Below are 25,501 nucleotides of genomic sequence, written 5' to 3' on the forward strand. Positions count from 1 at the left end.
TTTTTAAATTCCTTTTCTCCCCTCCCTGCTCTTTAAAGTCTCTTCCTTTTTCTTTCTTTCTTTCTTTTTTTTTTTTTTAGCTCCCTCTGTACTGTCTTCAATTCTAAGAAGATGGATAAATTTGGTAATTTTGCAAATGAAACAAGAACATTTCTCTTTGATTTTCCCCCCAATCTCCAGCTCCAAGTTTACAGGCAAACTTGGAATGTCAGGGATTGCACATGCAATTAATAGTGATGGAGTTCAAGATGTGATACTCCAAAATAAGGCATCTTGGCATACTAAATATTTTAAGCTAAGGGAAGTTGAGACATGGCAGGTGCTGGACAGATTCTCTGATCTTGCCCTAAAGAAGACCATTAGACTTTCATAGGAGAGATGCCCTCCCCGTAACAAGATCCTTACACCCAAAGATTGAGAGAAATCTGAAGGAACAGGCCTCACAAAGTGCCCCCCCCCCCCAGTTTATTACACTTAGCTCATATCCTTTTGCCTATCACATTTCCCCCACTGCTTTGCAATCTTTATCAAACCTAGCATAAAAATGCCCAGATCTTGGGATCCCTGGGTGGTTCAATCAGTTAAAGGCCGATTCTTGATCTCAGCTCAGGTCATGATCTCAGGGTTGTGAGCTCAAACCCCGTATCAAACCCACATTGGGCTCTGCACTCAATGGAGAGTCTGCTTGAGATTCTCTCTCTCCCTCTGCTCCTCCCCCTGCTCTCTCTCTCTCTCTCTCTCTTTAAAACAAATAAATATACCTTTTAAAAAAAATGCCCAGGTCTTATTTTCCTTATGAAGGCTTCCATGTCACATGAAACTTACTTTAAGCAGATTTGTAGGCTTTTCTTTTAATAATCTGTCTTTTTGTACAGAGCTCTAGCCAGGAATCAAAAAGGGGTGGAAAGAAGAGATTTTTTTTCCCTCCCCTTCAATAGTTAAGATAAAGTCATCAAATCCTCAGGTACGAGACAATACTTCCCCATCTGTAATACAAGTTTCTTAAGTGTGCACTGTCATTCTAAGCCCGCATTTTACTTAATTAATTTATTTTTAAAAGGTTTTCTTTTTAAGTAATCTCTATACCCAACATGGGGTTTGAACCCACAACCTGAGATCAAGAGTCATGGTCTCTACTGACTGAGCCAGCCAGATATCCCGCTAAGGCCACATTCAAAAAAATCATTTGTGAGAGTGAAAGAACACAATTTTAAGTCTGTCTAAATCTAGTTTCCAATTGTATTTATACTTATCCCTGAACTTCTCCTTTATGTTGATGTGATTCTGTATTTTCGAAGACGAATTTAGTGTTGATGATAACAATGACAACTCTACAAAGAGTTTCATGTTCATTATCTCATTTAATTTGATTAATATTAGACAGATGACTTCTAGGCAGGCCCTGGTAAGTCCTTGCAGGAAGAGAAGCTGGCAGGCAGCCCTGGTGGCTCAGCGGTTTAGCGCCGCCTTCAGCCCAGGGCGTGATCCCGGAGACCCGGGATCAAGTCCCACATCGGGCTCCCTGCATGGAGCCTGCTTCTCTCTCGCCTATGTCTCTGTCTCTGTCTCTCTCTCTGGGTCTCTCATGAATAAATAAAATCTTAAAAAAAAAAAAAAAAGGGAAGAGAAGCTGGCAGCAGCCTGCCCTGGTACTGAGAGCATATCTTTCCACAGGGCTCTGGTCCTGCTGTCACCACCCAGCACCCACCGAGTCTATCCACAGCTTCTCTCACAGGCCAAGGGCCGCACCCCAGATCTGGCCTGGCCTGGAAGGGTAAGTTTGCTCTCTTGCTTGAACTGGGACATCCATCTTCTCCTGTCCTCAGACATCAGTGGTCCTGGTTCTCAGGCCTTTGGGTTTGGACCGGAACTTCCCCTTGGCTGTCCTGGGTCCCCGCCTTGCAGATAGCAAGTTGTAGGACTTGTAGCCGCCATAACTGCACGCGCCTTTCCCTCATAATGGATCTTTTTTTTTTTTTTTAAAGTTTTTATTTATTTATTTGAGAGAGCCAGCATGAGTGGGGGGAGGGATGGCGGGAGAGGGAGAAGCAGGCTTCCCTCTGAGCAGGGAGCCCAGTGTGAGACTCCATCCCAGGACTCTGGGATCATGACCCAAGCCAAAGGCAGCCGCTTAACCACTGACTGAGCCCCCCAGATGCCCCAATCTTTGTCTGTGTTTATGCCCTATTGCTTCTGTGTCTCTGGAGAACCCTAAGACAAGGACCACGTATTTCAGAATCTGCCAGATTTAGGTGTGCTTTCCCACACAGATCCGGACTTTATTTTGATTTTTTTAAAATTATAATTAGATAGGAATTAAGGGACACAAAAAGGCAGATACGAGCCAGAAGGTTTCACCGTCTCTTTATTTCTTGAAATAAGAGCACCAAGAACCCTGGGTATAACCTGCTCTCCTGCTCTCTGCTGGCAGGGATCCGTATGGTCTAGGGTTCAGAACTGGCTCTGCTGCTATGGTCTCTGGGGACAGAGGAGAGAGGGGCTCTCCTCATCTGCCCCTGAGCCACTATATGCACAAGCGGGAGGTCACTCAAAAGAAGCCAAAGTGTTTTTGATGTGGAAGGGGCTAGGAGATGTCCTGACCTCTTCTCTGCTTTCTTCAGAGACTGTGGGCTGAATGGTGGTATCTATAACAATTCCCTCATCTCACAGGGAGCACTGAGAGAGGGGTTATTTCCCCATATTCTATAATAATGGCATTAAAAATATCTGGTTTTTTTTATTTTAAAGCTTATTTAAGTAATCTTTATACCCAACCTTGAACTCAAACTCACAACCCCAAGATCAAGAGTTGCATGGTCTTCTGACTGAGCCAGCTGGCTGCCCCAAGACAAGTTCTCAAATAAAAAAGGGGGGATGGGGAACAATTGTTAGTAGGGAATCGGCAAAGTATTGCATATGCTATTCCACTGCCACAAATACATGGTCAACAGCATGGTGGTTAAGTATTAGACTCTGGAGCTGGACTGCCTTGGTTCTGATTCCAGCTTTGCTACTTTCTGGCTATACATCCTTGAGAAAGAATCGTCACCCTCTATGTCTTAATATTCTCACTATAAAACAGGGATGATAATGACAGCACCAAACTCACAGGGCTGTGATGAGGATTAAATTAGCTAATGCACTACAGTGCTTGGAGCTGCACCCATGCACGTCTAAATGAGTGTTCCTTGTTGTTGTTGTTATTTAAAGATATTCTTAAGTAACTTCTACACTAAATGTGGGGTTTGAGAGACCCCCGTTGATCGCTTTGTGGGATCAAGAGCCAAGCGTTCCACCGACTAAGCCAGCCAGGCACACCCTCCACCCATTATTATGATTGTTGTTGTTCTGGAGGGAAAAACCCCCACAGATCCTTGTGGAGAGTGTTAGTTAAGAATAATAAACAGACAGTAGTCATGGTTTTCTTATTCCAAACTGGATGTCAGGTCCTGTCAAAGAGATTGAGTAATGTAGGAATCCCAAGAACCAAGGAAAGGCCAATAAAGGAGGCTTTTTGGCCAAAGAGCTTCTCAGGGGGCCCTCCAATCATACCACTTGCTCTGCCTTCTTGTACCCCACTGTGATCTCTGGCACTACTCCACAGCTTAAGGCTGTGCTCATAATAGGTAAACAGATGGATCTGGAAACCCCATTTCCAGCTAGATAGCCTTTAGATAGCCTGCCCTGGGTTTGTGCTGGAACCATGTGACTGGAACTTTCAGGAAACCAGCAATTCCAGTTTACATTTGGTGAGTGTATGCCGAGCTCGGGTGGACAGCCGAAGGGCCTGATGCCCCATCCCGTACCTTCACAGGAGACGCTCCCACTGCCCGGACAGGCTGGGGTCCCTGTCGTCAGGCTGCCCTGACCCTTCACACTATGTACAGAGCTCTGAAGTGTATGACGCCATTTCAAATGCATTCTCTCTCTCCCAACAGCTATGAAGTCACATGTTCTTTCCCCATTTCCTAGGCAGGAAAACAACAGGCAAAGAGGTAAAGAGAGCTGGAAGCCAAGCCTAGATTTCTCCTGTAAACCCTGGGCTCCTTCAAATACACCTCAGCTGCTTCAAACTGAACAGATCTGACTCTCTGAGACCTCAGTGAAAAGGTGATCTTCTTTTTATTCTAAGGGTCAGAGCTCTGTCTTTTACTTTCATTCATCATTCTTATTTTGATAATTTAACCTCAAAAATTTAACCTCGAACCTAATCAAAATTAATTAGGCAAGATTCTCAAATATAAGGAGTTCCCTCTGAAAGGCGATACAATTTCCAAATTGTGCAATTTGTCGAAGGACGTCGTCAGTCATTCACGTTTTTCAACAGACATTTATTGAGCATCTACTTTACATCAGGAACAGTGTTCAGGTATGCTCTGGGGACTCACAGGAAAGAGGTGAGATCAGACAAATGAACAAATGAAAACAGTATAGCAAATGCTATGGCCAAAGAAGCACAAGGTGCTAGGGTGCTATGAGTAGGGGGGTAGAGAGGCAAAATTTGTTACCCCAAAATATGTCTCTTTGGCTTAAGGATTATTTTAGGTTGATTACTTTTAAGAAACAGAAGACTCAGGAAGAACCTTTGTTCTTCCCGCTAACTGCCTAAAAGAATTGAGATTGAAGACCTGCTCCAGGAAGGGAGTTATCACCATAGATAACTACAGTATAAAATGAACTAGGTGTTGTAGACACTGCTAAATTCCTGCGGATACTCTGTGGGGTTTTTTTTTTTGTTTTTTTTTAATCTTCCTGTGAATTGTCTTTTTTTTTTTTCCCTTTCAGGTCCTGGACCCCCACCTTCTTCTCCTCAGCTCTAAATGGCATATAATCCTCCATGCCTGACTGCCTGTGGGCCTCATAGTCCCAGATGGTAATCCTTTTTCCAAAATCATCTTTTTAGGGGCATCTGGGTGGCTCAGTGGTTGAGCGTCTGCCTTTGGCTCAGGTAGTGATCCCAAGGTCCTGGGATCAAGTCGCCCACCAACTGAGCCAGCCAGGCACATCCTCTACCCGTTATTATTATTGTTATTGTTGTTTTAAAAAAAAAAAAAAACCCACAGCGAGCTCCCCACAGGGAGCCTGCTCCTCTGTCTGCCTGTCTCTGCCTCTCTTTCTGTGTCTCTCATGAATAAATAAATAAAATCTTTTTTAAAAATCATCTTAAAAAGTATTTTATTTATTTATTAGAGAGAGAGGGAGAGACACGGAGAGAGCACAAGCAGGGGGAAGATCCGAGGGAGAGGGAGAAACAGGCTTCCTGCTGAGCACGTAGCCCTTTGCTAGAATCATGACCTGAGCTGAAAGCAGACACTTAACAGACTGGGCCACCCAGGCGCCCGTCCATCATGTTTAAATAAGATTCTATTTACCAACCTTTGGCTTGTCTGGTTCACTCCTGAAGAGTATTTATGTAGACTGGTTTCTCTGTAAAAGAGGTAACAAAATTAGGCAGTCTTAAAATGTCTGCTGCCAAAGTATAATGGCAAGAATGTTATTCATTTCCTAAAATACAAGCATTAGAGCCACATACACTTCTTGGTATAATAAATCTTTCTGTTAGGGTTTGCTCTACATACTAATCCATCTCTGATTCTGATAACTGAATTGCAGCTGCCATTTCTTGTCTAACTTTGGCTGTTTTCCTCTGAGCGATAATACCATTTTTTTTTTTTTGTATAAGTGATGGGATTTAATACTTTCATCAGGATGGCTCATTGAATATTCATATTCCGCTTATATTGTGCAGCAGCCACATGGGAAGTTGTAGTGGAATTTCAAAGCAGACGATAGTCGCTCCAATGAGAAGACTGTTACGTGTGGGTGTTGGGGAGTTATAAATATGAGATTACACAAAGCAAATTCTATTTTAATAATGATCTATGGAAAATGGAAACAGGTGATTTTGAGCAGATGGTTAAAATCTTTATAAAGCCGTTTTATTCAGAGAAAATTAAAGGTATTTAAAAGCCCTCATTTATTTTAGCTCTAAAGAGTTTTCTTGAAAATCAGAGATGAGTGTTTTTGGCAGAGAGGAGCTAAATTATGCAACTGAACATTTTAGAAGAATCGTGCCTTTTATTGCTCTCTTTTGCTTTTTCTCTCCCTGTGACCTTTAGTTTCTTCATCTCTTTCTCTTCTATTCTTCCTCTCCTGCTGTCTCTTTGTAGTATCTTGCATTGACCCTTCCAGGGCCTCATCCAAACTCACCTTCATTGTTACATTCTACTCTCTTCCCTCTCAGGGAAAGTGCATCAGAATGAAATTGGCAGGATCTTTTGACAGCTTGTCTTTACTACTGTGTTGCCAGAAAAGGGAAAAATGGCTATTTATCCGGTCCATTTCCACAAGCTGCTGTTAAATTGTGGGCCAAGTTTCCTTTAAAACAATGATTAATATTTCTTGATTGACTACCTGGCAGACTGTACTGGACTCATCCAACCTACGAATGAATGAGATTTCCCTTGATTTGGGCAGGGTTCAGTTGAGCTTTCACTTGGGTATTTGGAAGTGGGTTTTTAATGTTGAATTTTGTTTATGCCAATTGCAGAGCACAGGGCTCATAGTAATACATTGCATCATATAACTGCCATATTTTATGTCAAAAATGGTCAGATATTAGCAGTGTCATGTTGTGCAACTTAACAGATACCCAATACATATTTGTTGATTAGAATTGAAGAGACTATGGAGATCATTCTATAAAGGATTTGAGGTGCCATATACGAAATGGAGACACACAGTAAACTAACAAGACAATCCTATCAAAACCAAAGAAATTCTCAATTAAGCAGGAGGTTTAAACAAGGTACCTACGCACATGTAAACACACTGAACGGTCCTCCATAACTGCAATGCTCTTGCTATAAACTTGGAAGTTAGCTTTTGGTACCAAAGAATCGTGATGATGATGACCAGAACAGCCAACATTTATTTATGACTTCTGTGTCCGGGTTGGTGCTGCTTTATACACACTTTATATTTACTGCCTACCACAACCTATGAAGATCATTATTATCCCCATCTTACGGATGGAAAAGTTAAAAGGTTTATTATCTCGGAGGAGAAAATAGTCTAGTTTCTTGGAGATCCACTAAATTGAAAAAAATTCTCGACCATGTCGTCAACACTACTCAAGCAAATGTAGCTAGAGTTTTGTAAGGACATTCTTCTATTTTTATTTATTTTTTAATTTTTATTTTATTTATTTATTTTTTTTTTACATTTTTTAAAATTGGAGTTCAATTTGCCAACATATAAAGCATAACACCCAGTGCTTATCCCATCAATTGCCCCCCTCAGTGCCCGTCACCCAGTCACCCTGCCTACCTCCCCATCCACCACCCCTTGTTTGTTTCCCAGACTGAGGAGTCTCTCATGGTCTGTCTCTCTTTCTGATATTTCCCACTCATTTTTTCTCCTTTCCCCTTTATTCCCTTTCACTATTTTTTATATTCCCCAAATGAATGAGACCATATAATGTTTGTCCTTCTCCGATTGACTTATTTCACTCAGCATAATCCCCTCCAGTTCCATCCACGTCGAAGCAAATGGTGGGTATTTATCGTTTCTAATGGCTGAGGAATATTCCATTGTATACATAGACCACATCTTCTTTATCCATTCATCTTTCGATGGACACCGAGGCTCCTTCCACAGCTTGGCTATTGTGGCCATTGCTGCTAGAAACATCGGGGTGCAGGTGTCCCGGCGTTTCACTGCATCTGTATCTTTGGGGTCAATCCCCAGGAGTGCAATTGCTGGGTTGTAGGGCAGATCTATTTTTAACTCTTTGAGGAACCTCCATACAGTTTTCCAGAGTGGCTGCACCAATTCACGTTCCCACCAACAGTGCAGAGGGTTCCCCTTTCTCCACATCCTCTCCAACATTTGTGGTTTCCTGTCTTGTTAATTTTCCCCATTCTCACTGGTGTGAGGTGGGATCTCATTGTGGTTTTGATTTGTATTTCCCTGATGGTAAGTGACACGGAGCATTTTCTCTTTGTGCGTGTTGGCCATGTCTATGTCTTCCTCTGTGAGATTTCTGTTCATGTCTTTTGCCCATTTCATGATTGGATTGTTTGTTTCTTTGCTGTTGAGTTTAAGAAGTTCTTTATAGATCTTGGAAACTAGCCCTTAATCTAATATGTCATTTGAAAATATCTTCTCCCATTCTGCAGGTTGTCTTTTAGTTTTGTTGATTGTTTCTTTTGCTAAGGACATTCTTTTAGTATCCCTCGCCCTTGGACAAAGATTCTCATGCATGAGAATCACCTGGGGACTTGCCCCTCATCCAAAATGTGGACCCTCTGAGTCTTTGTTCCTCAAAGTGTGGTCTTTATGACCACATTATCGGCCTGGTTGAGGAGCCTATTAGAAATGCATGATCTCAAGCCTCACTCCTGAAGGCATCGGGACCTTAGTTTAACAAGATTCTCAGGTGATTTATATGCATATTAAAGTTGAGAAATGTGGCTTTAAGTGCAGAATGTTTGAATTCTAAATAGACTCCCAAGGTGATTCTGATGAAGGTGATCGCTGGTTAGATCATACTTTATAAAACACTGCCCCGGGACATGATACCAAAATGTAATTCACTGAAAGCACTACTGCAAGCAATTTGAGAAGCCACGGGGTCACAGAGTCAAGACAACATAAGTTATGCATGCACAACAGTTGCTGTTGTGAGGTTCTGCCTAGATCCAAGAATAAAACCGAGGATATTGGCAGGGCTTCCCCTACTTTGCCATCCCAACTGACAGAGGAGAAGGTATCTGTTACAGGAAGGGGAGTATCAGAATGGCCTACTTTAGACATGAAACTATTTTTTTTTTTAAGATTTTATTTATTTATTTGAGAGAGACAGAGACAGTCAAAGATTGCACGAGTCGGGAGGAGAGGAAGAAGCAGGCTCCCCGCTGAGCAGGGAGTCCCATGTGGGGCTTGTTCCCAGGACACTGGGATCATGACCCGAGCTAAAGGCAGACAGACGCCCAACCAACCGAGCCACCCAGGTGCCCCGACATGAAACTACTTTTAGATACTGAAACTATATCGAAAAGAGTTGTGTGACTTTGGCATTGACTCCTTAATGTGTTTGTATTTAACTTTTAAAATTGATTTCAGTTATTTAGAATTGGGCCAAAGTGGTACTGTGGTAAGGCGTGTGGTTTATTTTGTGGCTGCAAGGACCCCTGTGTATATTCTTAAATACTCCCATGATATATGGCTACATGGTATGTTGACTAGTACTTCTGGAAATCTGGAGTGGTTCTGAAAGGCAAACACTAGATAATAGGGTGGATTAATACGTAGTAGGGATCCTACTATATCAGGTGCTCTAAATTTCTCATCATGGGGGATCCCTGGGTGGCGCAGCGGTTTAGCGCCTGCCTTTGGCCCAGGGTGCGATCCTGGATTGAGTCCCACATCGGGCTCCTGGTGCATGGAGCCTGCTTCTCCCTCTGCCTGTGTCTCTGCCTCTCTCTCTCTCTCACTGTGTGCCTATCATAAATAAATAAAATAAAATAAATTAAAATTTCTCATCATGTGCCCCATCGAGTAGGAGTGTGGCAGGGGAGGGGTGAGCTTGAGCGGACCATCCCTGTTGTACAGCTAAGAAAACAGCTACCACAAGGTGGAGCAAAGTCACGAAATTAGAATCACAGTGGCCTGTCTCCCAAACTTGGCTCACCCCAGCTTCTGGATTTTAAGTCACAGGCATCTTCATATCCAGCTTTGTGAAACCAAGTGGGCTCCTAAATATGGAAAGAATAAGGAGAACCTGAGAAAGAGAAAACTATGAAAAGAACAATTGACTGGTCAGTCACACTGCATGGCTGGATCAGAAGAGGTCCGTTGAGGGGGTGGGGGGGAAGAGATCCACGGAGGCAAAATCATGAATCAGTCAACACACTTCACCGTATGTGAAGCTGCTTAAAGAACCATAATGCACAGGAAGCAGAGTAGAAAATTGAGAAAACCCACTTTAGAAGCAAACTGATAGGAGCTGGAATGCTGGCCCAGACAGGTCTTTACACATTTACTGGGCTTTCTAGTTTCTCAACTGTAAAATGAGGGCAATGGTATTCACCTTTGTAGGGCTCTTGTAAGAATGTACGCAAAATGCTTTGTTTAGTGGGTGGGACCCAATTTCCAACAACGGTAAGATGGTGATTTACTAATATTAAGACATTCAAAAACATTTATTGGTGGTTTATCGGACATGTTGAAGTCAAAGATATTTGAGATACAGTCTCTGATTTTTATCTTTTCAATCTTTTTTTTTTTTAACTTTCATTTATGTAATCTGTACACCCAACATGGGGCTTGAACTCACCACTCTGAGATCAAGAGTTAGAGGTTCTTCTGACTGAGCCAGCCAGGCACCCCATGCAGCTTCTGATTTTTTAAATAGCTTTCTTTCAAAGAAGATTAAAACTGAGATAATAATCACAAAGATTACTAACCTCCTCTGGGTATGTACAATGGCTGATGTTGCTATCAGCACGTTAAGGGACTATCTCGGTAAGTGCTTATCACATCCCCAGGAGCTAGGCATTAACCCATTTTACAGATGAGGAAACTGAGGCCTGGAGAGGTGCTGTACTTTTTATCAGCTCACTCAGGAAACTGCAGAGCTAGGATTTACTTCTGGAGGCTCTGTCTTTGGGGTGTGTGCCTACCACCGTGGTTCAGGTCTAGCTTCAGCCAACAATTTGTTTCCAGGGGCTGTACTTTCCACTGCTAAGTTGTGCTTCCCAAGTGCAAATATAAAATAAATCTCAGTGGCACCATGAATGGATGATGTGAATCACATTTATGTTTGACTGCAACCATCACCAGAGAAAGCTGCTTATCTGTGGTCTCTCGCTCTCTCTCCCCATGCCCAACCTGTCCTTCCACCCTGCCAAGTTATCTTTATAAAACATATATGTGATCATGACACTTCTTTACTTAAAAGGTTCCCTGTTGTCTGCAGAACGGGGTCCAAGAGCTCAGCACAGGAGGCCTCTCCCAGTTGGCCCTGACCCTCCTTCCCAGCCTCTCTGCTTTAGATATTCTGGCTCTTTACCCAACGCTCTTACATAAGACAGTTCCACATGAAATTAGGACAGTCAGGAGTTCCATAGTTAACCTCTTGTTTGGCAAGATGGGAAAAAAAATAATTTTTTTAAAGATTTTTTTTTTTAAGTAATCTCTACACCCAACCTAGGGTTGAACCTACACCCCCCAAGATCGAGTTGCACGATCCACGGAGTGAGCCAGCCAGGTGCCCTTTAAAAAAAAAATCTTTTAATTAAAACTTAAAAACCGTGCAATTTAAAACATTGTGCACACACTATCAGCTGAAACATAAATATGTATGGAAATCTTCAAAATGTTTCTCACCTCCTATGAGAGGTCGGGTGTGTTAGTGGAGAACATCTTGTAACTATACTTCGATTGCCCCAAAGTGTGTCGTTCTCTTTTCCCCCTTGGAACCGAACCCCTTCCCTCTGTGAGGGGGCAAACAGCTTACTATTCATCCTTCCAGCCCAGTTTAAACACCACGTCTCCCCAAACCTCTTGCGGCCCACTTTTTTCCTTTCAGGACTTCCAAAGCCGCGAGTATTTCTCTTGCCTTACGGCATTACTGAGCTTTATTCTGTCTTCAGTCAAGCCTGAGATGCCTTAAGGCAGGGCCCAGGCACCTGACGTCGGAGTCCCCAGCTCTTAGCCTGGGGTCTGGGCCCGGTCAGGCCCAGGGTTACCGCCGGATCTACAGGGGCGCGGGGTCAAAGTCTCCAGGTCCCTACCCGGGTCAGATCCCCAGGGAAAGCATCTCGGGGGCCGGACACACCCCTCAGCAACTGCTTTGATAAACGAGGCCACACGGTGGAAAAGTGACCGGAGAGCAGACAGGCGGCGGGGGGGCAGGCGGCCCGCGGGCGGGGGGGGGCGGCGAGCCCCGGCCCCGCGCCCTCCCCGCGCCCCGGCCCCGCGCCCCAGTCCCGGGCGGCTTCCCGGGCGGGGAGCCCACTGTGGCCGAGCCGCGCAGTCCTCTCCACGTTGCCCGCAGAGCTTCGCCCTCCCGGCCTCGGAGCAGCCGAGTCGCTCACGCCCCGTGGGCCCCGCGTTCTCCTGCTGGGGTGCAACACCTGGGGGCCCGGCCCTTCCCGGCGGGGGGGGCTCCGCCTCGCGATCCCTCCCGTGGGTCTGGAGCTGGCCGGTCCGGAAGCGCGCCCCGCGTGGGCCCCGGCGGCTCCCCCCGGCGGCTCCCCTCGGGGCGGGGCGGGGCGGGGCGGGGGGCGGGCCGCGTGCGCGCGGGCGGCGGGGCGGCGGGGCGGGGGCGCGGCTGCAGGCGGCGCGCGTGCGGGTGCGGGTGCGGGTGCGGGCGCGGACGCGGGTGCGGGTGCGCAGGGCCGCGGCGGCCTCCTGGGGGCAGCAGCGCCGAGCGGGACGCGGAGGGAAGCGCGGGCGCCCCGGAGCCGGGCGGGCGGACCGAGGCCCCTCGCGGCGCCGGCTGTCGGGACCTGCGCCGCCCCTGCCGCTGCCGCTGCCGCCGCGCCCGGGACGCCGCTGGGTCGCGGTGCCTTCCGCCCGCCCGGGCGCCGGCCCCTCCCGGCCCGGGGAGGTGCGGGACCCCGAGCGCCCCGAGCGCCCCGAGCCGCCGGCGGCTGCAGCCGAAGGAGGTCGCGGCGCCCGCCCCCGCCCCGCCCCGCCCTGCCCCGAGCGCCGGGCGCGGGTCCCTAACAATGGTGCGGAGCTCGGGCGCGGAGCCCGCGTCCGCCCGGCGGCCCTAGAGGCGGCGGCCCGCCCCGTGCGCCCGGCCTGCCCGCCCCGCCCCGGCCCCGGCCCCGGCCCCGGCCCGGCCCCGCCGCGCCCCCGACGGCCGCTCGGGCGGAGAGCATGGTGCCGGCGCCCGGGCTAGTCTAGTCCGCGGCTCCTTCTGGTTTCCGCCTCCTCCCCCTCCCCCTCCCCCTCCCCCTCCCCTCCCCCTCCTCCGCCTCCGCCTCCCGCGGGTGCTGCCCCCGGGCTCCCGGCGTGTGCGCCCCCAGCTGCGCCTCCGAGGACCGGGTCTGCGCGCAGCGGGACGGAGCCGCGGGCTGGAAGCGGCCCCCGCACAGCTGGATGATGTCCGCTCCCAGCAGATTCAAGAAGGACAAAGAGATCATCGCCGAGTACGAAAGTCAAGTCAAAGGTAAGGATGGGAGCGGCCGCCGCGCTCCTTTTGTGCGCCGCCTTGTCCCTGTGCTCGCGGAGTTGCGCCTCCAACTTGGGGGCCGCTCGGAGGAGGGCGGCGAGGGCGGCGGGACCCGGTCCCCGTCCCCGTCCCCGCCCCCGCCCCCCGGGCTCGTGCCCCCGGAGCCCGTCCCCGCCGCCGGCCGGTGCCCCCGCGCCCGGACCCGCAGCTGCCGCCCCGGCCGGGCCCCCGCGCCCCTAACTTAGCCTCCCTCCCCGGGCGCAGCTGCGTCCCCGCCCAGGTGTCCCCCTCCTCCCCTCCGCGTGCCTTTTAACTGCTATCTTTGTCACAACGTTAATTTGTTTTTTTGTTTTGTTGTTGTTTGGGGAGTCTTTTTTTTTTTTTTTCCTTTCCGAAGTCTGGACACCCAAGTGGTCTAGAGCTTCACGGAGTGCGCAGGATTTTTAGACACTGACACCGCTCACTCTGAATTTAGTGGGGTGAGCCCTGCCTTTTAGAAAACAGCTCCCTAAAATAAAAAATAATAATAAAAAAAGAAAGAGAAAAGAAAAAGAAAGAAAACAGCTCCCTGGAAGCCTGGCACTGGAACCGAGCAGGGACTAGTGGAATCTGACTCCTCCTTTATAATGGGCCAGGATTCTGTGCCATCTTTACCCTCACACGGGGATATTGCTTTATCATTTGCAGGAAGCTTCTCGCCTGTGAAGCGCTTTGAATATTTTAAGTACTCCTTTCAGTCCATTGACATTGTCAACTAAGGAAGCAAGCTCATTAAGGTTGATTAAGCCTTTTTACTTAGTGTGCCTTGTGGCTTGGAAAAAATATATATATATGCCCTCTTTCTTTATTACAGGTATTGTGTGTGGCTGTCCAAGTGTTTAATGAACGTATATCTCTGTTGTGTTTGTGGGTTGTTGTTGGTTTTTTTTTTTTTCCTCTTCTGTGGTCTCTCCTGGGTGGTTTTCCCTATGGAGACAATGGGTGGAGTGTTGAGATAGCTGCTGTTATTTGGACTCTTCAATGCAAAGTTCGTAGCAATTGCTATGTAGACACCTGTGTTGTTTCAGATCCAGCCTTACAAAAGGGCTGCTGAGAGAGGAATTCCCTTACTTGCCTTGGGAAAGGCAGGAGCAGCCTGGGTGTTCTTTTGTGTGGCCAAGTTGTGAAAATGCCTGGAGTCCTGTGACAGGACCTGGAGGGGGGACCCTTCATCACCCAAGGGTGAATTTGGACCATCTCATCCCGGCCACCGACCTATTGGATTTAGGCTAAACAGTGTTCAGGAAATCATTTTTAACTGCTTGTAATTAATGTAATTTATTCGTAGAGGAGCTGGTTACACTGGCCTGGAAGTTCTATTAGCAGAGAAGCAATTAAATCCTTAGTGACAGGTAAACTTTTTAATAAGCGGAATCTTTCTTGCTGAGTGCAACACAGCCTAAAACCTTTCATTCTAAGGCAGAACTCCGGGTTGCCACGCCTCGTGCCGGTTTTCCCCCTGGCCCTTTGTGGTAGATCTTCGAGGGACGGCAGTGGGGCTTTCTGGCCGCCTGGAGCACTGACCCGCAGAATGCATATTTAAGTATTGGCTTAGTTATTTCTGCTCCAAAGTCATTTGTTCATGATCCAGTCCTTATATGAAAAATAGTCTCAGGATTAATTTCTACCAGCGTGTGCATTCTATTGTTACATGATTACTGATATGCTTGAGATAAAGGCCCTCTATGTTAAAAAAAAAAATCAATAAAATTGGACACGTTACAGTGTTTAGGATGCATCTATCAAATCCAATCCAAGGAAAATTATGGACAAATTCTGCCCCAGAGAAAGTGATCTCCATTCTCTTCAACCTTCCTCATACCGACGGTCTTCAACCTGCTTCAGGACTCTTTTCTACACCTGCCCTGCCCTTCTCATCAGGACCTGTGTCCCGACTTTATTTCCACACATCCTGTTTCTAACCCAGATCATTATATCCACATGCAGTTACGGGAATAGGATAGTACAGTTGAGTCGGATCATACGCACCTTTAATGGCACCAGTTTGTACTTCTAAGCAAAATTAAGAAACGAGTAGAAAAAAAAGAAATAATGACAGTGACCTAGTGCATGGGGCCAAGCTGTCCCGTGCAGTGAGAATAGGTTCCTTAGTAAGGTTGTGGAAATGCAGGACTCTGGTTTTCTAACAGCCCTATGTCCTGAGTCCCTTTGTAAAGGTGAGCGCCTTACCTTGGCACAGTGCTAGTGCACTGTTTGAAGGTATGTGGTTTTAGAACAACCACCTCTTTTAATTGCAGCAACTATTTCACCTGATGATAAACAAAAGAAAGGTGGCCTGTTCAATTGCTGAAGGACAACCCGGCTGTGCTGGACAAATAAGAGAAGACATAGGTCTGTTCCCAATGAATAAAGCCACACATATTGGAGTCTCTGGGTTACTTCAGGGTATGGGTGACTTCAAGAGTCATTTTGGGGGGCGCCTGGGTGACTCAGGCCGTTAAGCATCTGCCTTCAGCTCAGGTCATGATCTCAGTCAGGGTCCTGGGAGGAGCCCCGAGGCGGGCTCCTTGCTTAGTGGGGAGTCTGCTTCTCCCTCTCCCGCTTCCCCTCCCTCTGCTCATGCTCTCTCTCTCCCTCTCTCAAATAGTCGTTTTTGATTATGTCTGATTTTTTTTTAACCTTCTGATTTAGAACTTTAATCTCTGGAGTATTCTTTTTCTCTCTCATTTCCCTAATACCAGTTGCACGAATCTCAGAATTTCTCAGATAATGGTTTCATCTAAAGGAATGACTCCAGGTATGGGATTTTGTCATTGTGGCTGCCCGCACATGTTTTGGGAACAGACTTCAGGGAGCTATTCTCAACTGTGAAAAGAACCATCATAGTTGACTATGTAAGACCATAATTGCATCTAGTTGGGTACATCATGTGGAGTAAGTCATTTAGCTTCTCTCTGGCTTTTGGTTTTCTTACCTATAAGATGAGGAGTTTGGATTCCCTCAGTTCTAAGGATCTTTGAGTCTGATTAAAGATGTGTCCGTTCACATTAACCACTCAGTAAAATTTTCAGGCTTTTTGCATTTTCTTTCAGCTGCCTGGTGTTGGGGCAAATCATCTTTGCTTTCACTTTTTTTAATAATTCACAAACACTATGATCATTTGAGTTCTCAGAAAATTAAAATGTAATGCAGTGGGGGATACAGAAAAATAATAAAACCATGTTCAGGAAAGTATAGCACACAATTGTAAGAGGGAATAGAATTACAAATTATACAAGTTGTCAAAGAAGAGATAGGTTTAAATCAGGGACAAAAGGACCTCAATTAGTAATTTAAAAGGAGTGTGTCAGCTAGGAGAAGAAAGACTTTCATGCACTTAGTCAACTTCCCAAAGATTTAGAATCCAGTGAAGTTAATCTCCTGTCTGCAGGGGCTCTTAAAAAGCAAGCTCATCTGAAGAAGTGTATGAAACACAAACCAGTTGACTATGTTACTTGTTAGCATCTCTGGGGGGGGGGGGGGGAGTTTAGCAGTAGAATAAATCGTAACAACTGGCTAGCAGAAGGTTTGGAGATTATCTGGATTTTAGTATTTTATGCAATTTTTAAAATTCTGCAGCAAAAGTATTGTGGCACACATATAAAAAATACTGGTTCCCATATGGGAACTGAAAGAATCAAAAGACACATTTTGTGAGGTGGAATTTATGGACCGAGAGGTTGTGTTTGTTTTTAATAATGCATGTTGTTCGTTGCTAAGAATTGACAGCTATTATTTGCAATATTTTCCCAGGGATAATCTCATACTCATCTACATGCCATATGTACAGGAAGTGCCAAGAAAATCTGTTGTTCTTCAACCACTCTGCTGCCTGAACTACAAATAGTACGTTTTGGTAGCAGATGGAACGTGAGGAAATGCCAATTCCATTTGATACAAGCCCATGTCATGCGGTGGATTTCAATAGGAAAAAGTGCTGCTGTCACTAATATGGAACCTGTATCCATATCTGATGCTCTTTCATCCAACCTGTAATAGAAAACAGCAACAACTTAAATTATGAATTAAAACTTTATAGCTGGGAGGGACTTGGAACATTTCCTGTCCAACCCATTCATTTACCCAACCCAGGCCAGCATAATGACAGAGTTACACAATTAACTGTAACGTACCTGGGGCTAGAACCCAGGTCATTTGTTTTCAGGAACAATGATTTGCTTTTAGATTCCTCACAAGTAGAGCAGGAGATAGAACACTGTTGAGACTTTTTTTTTTTTTAAAGATTTTATTTACACACTCACACAAGCAGGAGAGGTAGAAGGAGAGGAAGACAAGCAGACTCCCTGCTGAGCAGGGACCTCCAGGTGGGGCTCCATCCCAGGACCCTGGGATCATGACCTGAGCTGAAGGCAGATGCTCAACCGGCTGAGCCACCCAGGGGTCCTCACTGTTCAGACTTTACATTCATTGAAGGAACTGTAATTGGACCTCGAAGAGAACAGCAGTGCCTCTGGTCTGTTAACAGGAGGAGTTAGTTAAATTGATTAACTGTAACTAAGTTTTTTTGTTGTTGTTGTTGTTTTTGTTTTTTTTTCCACCAAGATCATTTCAGGAAACCACAATGTGCAGGCAGCAGCTTCACATCCTTGCCTTAGGATCAAGAAAAAAAAAAATGGTGAATATGTGCAAATATAACTTGCTTGGAATTTTGGTCAGAGTAATTGCAGCTAATGCAATAAACCCTCTGATTTTGCCCAGAAACCCTGATTAGTTTCATGAACCTCAAAATGTATTAAGGAATAGTTTGGGAGACATTTTTGAGCAAAATGCATCCCTCTGAAATATAGTGAAGGTTGGCATGTACTACAGGATGATAAATCTCAGCTTTAACAGTCTGTATGGGTTTGCTTACTCTTGTAAAGTGTTGATAAATTTAGGAGCCACAGATTTTCACCTGATTCTCATTTGAGAGTCTTGACTTATAGCTTGGCCAGACTTCTTTTTTTGTTGTTGTTGTTTAAAATATTTTATTTATTTATTCATGAGAGAACGGAGAGAGAGAGAGAAAGAGGCAGAGACACAGACAGAGGGAGAAGCAGGCTTCCTGCAGGGAGCCCGATGTGGGACTCGATTCTGGGTCTCCAGGTTCATGCCCTGAGCCGAAGGCAGGCACTTTAACTGCTGAGCCACCCAGATGTCCTGGCCAGACTTCTTATTTCATTCATGCTACCCATTTTCTCTTCAATTTAAACAGTTAAGAGCTGAGGTAAAGAAAAGGCAATAAGCTATATGTTTCATCACTCTATTTTTTGTTTAATTTTTTGAAGGTAGAGAAGGTGGGATTAGGGACAGTTGTTATTTGAAGACGTTTTTAGTTATTTAAAAGTATATTTATCTGTTGGTCCCAAGTTACTTTCTTCTTTCTTTCTTTCTTTCTCTCTTTCTTTCTTTCTTTCTTTCTTTCTTTCTTTCTTTCTTTTTTTCTTTCTTTCTTTCTTTCTTTCTTTCTTCTTTCTTTCTCTTTTAAAGATTTTACTTATTTATTTGAAAACGAGAGAGGAGGAGAGAGAGAGCACAACAGGAAGGAGAAGCAGGGTCCCCACTGAGCAGGGAGCCTGATGCCCGGCTCGATCTCAGGACCCCGGGATCATGACTTGAACCGAAGGCAGATGCTCAACCAGGCTGAGGCTCTCTCTGAGTTATTTTCTCGTCTTTGGCAGCATGTATATGTGCACTCCTGTTGACATTTCTGGATGGGAGGAAATAGAACATATGGTTAAGAGTAGAGATTTTGGTGTAGCCATCCAGCCCTGCCACTGATCACATGTGTGGTCTCTGAGAGTCAATTTCTTCATCTGTAAGATGAGGATAATACTAGTACTTTCTTGTCTTTGTAAGGCTTCAGTGAGGTGCTTTGTGCCAGCTTTATCACAGGCCTGGCACGTAATAAATAGTAAAAATCAGTCCTTGTTATCTGTTTAATTTTAGTTTTCTTTCCATATCAACTGCTTCTTACTACATTCTGACTTAGATAAGCTTTTTGAAATTCAAATACATAATCACCAGTCTGCTATCTGACTAGATCCCAAAGTGGGTGAATCTTTAATCATCCCGATAGAGTCCCATGTACTTTAGGGATGGAGTGGAGCAAGTTTCATGATGGAAATTAAAAAGGAAATGTGATAGGCAAACCAGGGAGATTGCCAGCTCCTTATAAGTGGATTTTATATGGTTATTATTTTTTATCCAAATACACGCAACAGAGCCTGAAAGCCTATTTCCTGGGCCTCGGCCGCCATGTGTTTGCTTACAATCTTTGCTTTGAATTTTCTTTACCTTGGTTCGGTGATGTTGGTATGGAAAACAAAAACTAGTCCAGTTCAGTGGATTTTATTTACCTGTGGTAAAAAGGATTTTTAAGATATCAGATTTAAGAATCAGTCCCTGATTTAATTTCATGATCTTGAGAAAAATACATATATTTTAAAGTCAGTGTGGAAATGAAGAATTCACTTAAAACTGTGAATTTGGTTCTGCTTCATGAGACAATACTTTGATTTTTTCCCCAGCTTTATTGAGTATAATTGACATATAACAGTACTTTAAAAAAAGATTATTTATTTGAGAGAGAGAGCTCGAGCAAGGAGAGGAGAAGAGGAAGAGAGAGAGAGAGAGAGAATTCTAAGCAGGCTCCACATCTGTCCTGTGGAACCCCACACAGGGCTCAATCCATTACCCTGAGATCACAACCCCAGCTGAAACCAAGACTGAGCCACACAGGCATTCCATAAGTACTTTGATAATAAAAATTTATTGTTCATGTATCTTTCAAACCTTTAGTACAGAGCCTTATTAATAACGTTTATTGAATGAGTAGAGTGCTCATTTGGATTGTCATTCCTTTACAGTGTAAGAATATGGTGATCATTCAAAATTTTGTGGGGTGGCCAGTAAAGTATTTCCAACAAAATTAAATAGAATTCAAATGGTGCGTGCCTTCTTCAGAATGCCATAAAATTAAAACCAGTCTCAACAGTGGGGAGTGGTTACAGTGGGTAATGGTCAACTAAATTCCACCGGGGGTGGTTATCTAATGTGTATCCGTGGAATGTCACGCAGTTATTACCAGTAGTTTTTGAAGACCGTTTTGGTATGGAGAAATATTTTATAATAATTGGGGGGAAAAAGATTATAAAAGGGTGTTGAAATAATAACGAAAAGTAATCACAGTTAATGAGTGACCATGGTGTGTCGGTCACTGTTGTGGCGGCTTCACAGAGGAGACTGGGCCTTACCTGTCCATAGCAGGCTGTGATGCGTGGTGGGAGGAATTGCTGGTTATTCTTACTTCTTGGTACATGTTGTATTTCTGTGTCTTTGGACCAGAAGGAAACCTTAGTAGGTTTCCTGGTTTAATGCACTTTGAGCTCCCCTCTCTTTGAGGATGGGGTTGGGGCAGGGGTAAAGAAAATCCAAGCAAGGATCCCTGGGTGGCGCAGCAGTTTGGCGCCTACCTTTGGCCCAGGGCGCGATCCTGGAGACCTGGGATCGAATCCCACGTCGGGCTCCCTGCATGGAGCCTGCTTCTCCCTCTGCCTGTGTCTCTGCCTCTCTCTCTCTCTCTCTCTGTGACTATCATAAATAAATAAATAAATAAATAAATAAACAAACAAACAAATAAATAAATAAATAAATAGAAAATCCAAGCAAAATTTGGTCTTGGATTGAACCTCTGCTAATCACAGGACAATTTCAAACTTCTTATTTGCTTACAACTTGGTGATAGACTTGGGTTTTCCTTTGCTTTGAATTTAGCTAGTGTGTGTGTGTGTGTGTGTGTGTGTGTGTGTGTGTGTGTGTTATGGACAGCAACTTCTCTTTTTTGGTATAATACACATACAAATGATATAGAGAATAATTTCCCATTAAAAAAAATAATACAAATAATATCTCGACTACTAGCCACCAGGGCTAAGAATTACAACATTAGACCTCATGTTGCCCTTTTCGTGACAAATCTTTCATCACATAGCCTCTGCCACCTGAGCAATTCTTTTTTTTTTTTAAGATTTTATTTATTTATTGAGACATGGAGGCGGAGAGAGAGAGAGAGAGAGATAGAGAGGCAGAGACACAGGCAGAGGAAAAAGCGGGCTCCATGCAGGGAGCCCGACGTAGGACTCGATCCTGAGACTCCAGGATACACCCTGGGCCAAAGGCAGTTGCCAAATGGCTGAGCCACCCAGGATCCCCCACCCCAGCAATTCTCAATTGTTAAAGTCATCCTTTTGTTTTAAAGTTTTATGAACATTTGATAGTTTCCTTTGTAGTTTTGATGTACATTGTATTCATACATCAAAACCACAAAGCTGGGATCCCTGGGTGGCGCAGCGGTTTAGCGCCTGCCTTTGGCCCAGGGCGTGATCCTGGAGACCCGGGATCAAATCCCACGTCGGGCTCCCGGTGCATGGAGCCTGCTTCTCCCTCTGCCTATGTCTCTGCCTCTCTCTCTCTCTCTCTCTGTGTGACTATCATAAATAAATTTAAAAAAATTAAAACAAACAAACAAACAAAAAAACCTCTTTAGGGGTGCCTGGCTGGATCAGTCAGTAGAGCATATGACTTGATTTTGGGATCAGGAGTTTGAGCCCCCACGTTGGGTGTAGAGATTATGTAAAAAAAAAAAAATACAGAGCTGTTTGTGTGCCAGATTTTTTTCATGATATTGAGAAATTGATGTTAATTTTTAAAAATTGAAATAATAGTTTTTTGGCACGTATAAAAATCTGTGTCCTTTGAATATACATGTTCAGATATTTATGGGTGAAATTAAGAGTGTCTAGGATTTACTTCAAAATAATCTGAGGGAAGATGAAGTAGGTAGGAATACAATAAAATTGGCCATGAACTGATAATTGTTGAGTACATGGGGTTCATTATGTTATTCTTCTTTCATGTATGCTGAAAATTTTTCCTGATAAAAAATTTTAAAAGTAAGTGCTCTTATGACTTCCATTTTTCACTCAATATTATGATATTAAGATTAATCCACATGAGGGGTATCAGGGTGGCTCAGTCAGTTTGGCATCAGACTCTTGATCTTGGCTCAGGTCTTGATTTCATGGTCATGAGTTCAAGCCCTGTGCTGGGTTCCAGGCTGGGTGTGGAGCCTACTTGGAAAAAAAAAAGATGAATGCACATGGATGTATGTAGCTGTAGTTAATTTCTTTTCATTGGTATATTTATTCCAGTGCATGAAAATAGTCTATTCATTCAGTATGACATTTGGGTTATTTATAGTTTTTTGTTATCAATAATAATAGTATAAGATGCTATAGGTGTCCCATAGTGTACATGTTTTTTGAAGTATACTTGCTGTGTCATAGGGAATGAATGTGTTCAACTTTACTAGGTCATATCAGACTTTTCTGAAAATGCTGGGTATTTATACTCTTGCCAGCAGTGGATTGGAGTTCTGCGTCCTGAAACACTATGGACTAATGTATTTAAGGTAAATGCTAAACTGTTATACTAAAGAGAACCCTAGAAAATAATAATGTAAAAATAGAGATTTCTCCTTTTCTGTTTCCTTCCCTTTTTTCCCCTTTTCCCACCCTTTCTTTCCTTTTTCCTCTCATATAACATTCTGAAGGTGTGAAGAATTGTTTTGCCACCAGAATTGTTTTACCTCACTAAATTATGTAGGTTTTCCCCCTCTGGTTTTTCTGCCATCATCTGGGGAACTGAACTTGTCTGCCTGAGTGAAACTGGGTCTTAAGTATATCCACGTTTTAGCTTGTGGGAAGGAAAATGAGTCTTGAGGAGCACCTGCCTCAGTGTTTTAAAACCCAGGCCAGACATATGCCAGACAATTTTCATTCATTTACTGGTGAGAATTTAGCCACACAGCCACATCTGCTGCAAGGGAGTCTGACAAACATCGTCTACCTAAACAGTTCAGGTTCCTGCTACAACTCTATGACCACAGCAAAAGGAGAGGAAGATTTTGGTGGATAACTGGCAGTTAGCATAAAGACAGGGTGGTTTTTGGATTTTTTTCCTAAATATATATATATGTATATATATATATTCATTCATTCATTCATGAGAGACACACAGAGAAAGAGGCAGACACAGGCAGAGGAAGAAGCAGGCTCAGTGCAAGGAGCCAGACGCAGGACTCCATCCCGGGTCTCCAGGATCAGGTCCCAGGCTGAAGGCGGCACCAAAACACTGAGCCACCTGGGCTGCCCCTGGATTTTTTTTTTGAGGGTAACTCTATTGGGGTGAAACTGTATTTTGTTTTAATTTGTATGTCTTTGATTGCTAAGAAGATAGTGCATCTTTTCACATGTTTACTGGCAGTGTGTTTTGGTCACTAAAATACTTACATTTTTACCCATTTATCTGTTCATTCCTTGTTAGTACTTTGTACTTACACAATTATAAAAGATATACCTTTAGATAAACAGGTTGTTTACCTTTTTTAGATGTATCAATTATTAACTTATGTTTGGTATTTAAGCAGTCTTTCCCTACTCTGACGTCAGAAGGTTATCTGTCTATATACTTCTGTAAATGTTTTAAAAAGTTTCCTTTTGACGCATAGGGTTTTAATTCATCTGAAGTTTATTTTTCATACCATGAGCTAGGATATATTTTTAGTTCTTTTCATATGGTGGATGACCAATTTTTTTAGCTTTATTTGCTAAATAGTTCCTTTTTATTTTTTATTTTTTATTTATTTATTTTTTTTTTAGATTTATTTTTTAAAGTAAGCTCTAGGGCTAGTGTGGGGCTTGATCTCATGGCTCTGAGAGATCAAGAGTTGCATGCTCTACTGACTGAGCCAGCCATGTGCTTCCCAGTCCCTTCTTCTAAAAAGTGATCCATCTATCATCTCCTTCTGTCTTGATCACAGTTTCATATGTGCATGAGTTTATCTCTGGATATTATTGTGTTTCATTGGTTAATTTATATGTTCTTGTACCAGTATTACATTCTCTTAATTACTGTAGCTTTATAATAAGTCTTTTTATCTAGTGGGCCAAATCCTCCTTCCTTATTTTTTCAGAATGATCTTGGTCTTTTCTTTTCCAAATACATTTCAGAGATTTATTTATGTATTTATTTGAGAGAGACAGAGAGAGAGAGAGAGAGAGAGAGAGAGACTGTGCACACAAGGGAAGGAGCAGAGGGAGAAAGAGAGATTCCTCAAGCAGATTCCCTGCTGAGCATGGCACCCGATGCTGGGCTGGATCCCCGGACTCTGAGATCATGACCTGAGCTGAGGGCAAGAGTTGGATGCTGAATGGACTGAGCCACCCAGGTGTCCCTCCAAATACATTTAAAAAAATTTTTTTTAAGATTTTATTTATTTATTCATGAGAGACACACAGAGAGAGGCAGAGACAAGTAAAGGGAGAAGCAGGCTCCATGCAGGGAGCCCGACGCAGCTCTTGATCCCGGGTCTCCAGGACCACGCTCTGAGCCGAAGGTGGTGCTAAACTGCTGAGCCACTGGGGCTACCCTCCAAATACACTTTAGAATCAGTTTTTCCTTCCCTGGGAAACCCACTGGCATATTGATTGAAACTGTGTGACATTATAAATCAACTAGAAGAGAGTTAACATCTATGTAGTATTAATTCTTCCTACCCATGAATATGAATATCCTCTATTTGCTTAGTTCTTCTTAAAAGATCTTACTGTAGGGGCACCTGGATGGGTCGGTTGGTTATGTGCCCAAATCTTGACTTCTGCTCAGGACATGATCTCAGGGTCGTTAGATGGAGCCCCGAGTTGGGCTCCACAGTCAGCGTGGAGTCTGCTTTAGATTCTCTCTCCCTCTTGCTCTACCTGCCCCCATGCTTCCATGCTCTTTCTCAAATAAAATGTTTGAAATAAAATAAAATGTCTTACTGTAAAGGTTTATATTTTCTGTTTTGTTAGATTTATTTCATAATATAATTCTTATTACTAATATTCATAAGATCTCTTCTAAAATTGTGTTCTAAATGTTTTCTGTTATACAGAAATGCAGTTTTCAAGCACTTTGCTGGTCTCTTATTATGTCTATTCATTTTCTGGTAAAAAGTACTTGCAAATCAAGACAGTTTTATTTCCCCCTTTCTGAACTCTAAGGCTTTAATTTACTTTTCTTGTATTTTTGCCCTAGGCAGAATATTGACTACAAAGTTAATAAAAGTGGTGACTTTGGCATTCTTTTTTCTGGATTTAAAGGAATGGTTTTAAGCTCCTCCTCCCTTAAAGGATGATGATTGTTTTTGATTTATTATATATACTCTTCATCAAG

The 25,501-nt window shown here is 44.0% G+C and overlaps 1 protein-coding gene and 1 long non-coding RNA gene across 3 annotated transcripts in view; both read left to right on the forward strand.

Annotated features, from left to right (window-relative positions):
• Positions 1-1,672: 1,672 nt before the first annotated feature.
• On the forward strand, positions 1,673-5,221 carry LOC144322941 (uncharacterized). The gene is made up of 3 exons (XR_013388523.1): positions 1,673-1,774; positions 3,973-4,110; positions 4,786-5,221. It is a non-coding gene; the product is annotated as an uncharacterized LOC144322941 (long non-coding RNA).
• Positions 5,222-12,971: 7,750 nt separating this feature from the next.
• The window catches only part of SRGAP1 (SLIT-ROBO Rho GTPase activating protein 1), a 270,069-nt gene continuing 257,539 nt past the window's right edge, over positions 12,972-25,501 (forward strand). For both annotated transcript variants that reach the window (XM_077913654.1, XM_077913655.1), the window contains exon 1: positions 12,972-13,183. In XM_077913654.1, coding sequence (XP_077769780.1) covers positions 13,114-13,183 — 70 coding nt within the window. In that variant the 5' untranslated portion in view covers positions 12,972-13,113. The remainder of the gene's footprint in view (positions 13,184-25,501) is intronic.

This window comes from Canis aureus, chromosome 11 (genome assembly GCF_053574225.1).
Source record: "Canis aureus isolate CA01 chromosome 11, VMU_Caureus_v.1.0, whole genome shotgun sequence".
In the NCBI taxonomy this organism is placed as follows: domain Eukaryota; kingdom Metazoa; phylum Chordata; class Mammalia; order Carnivora; family Canidae; genus Canis; species Canis aureus.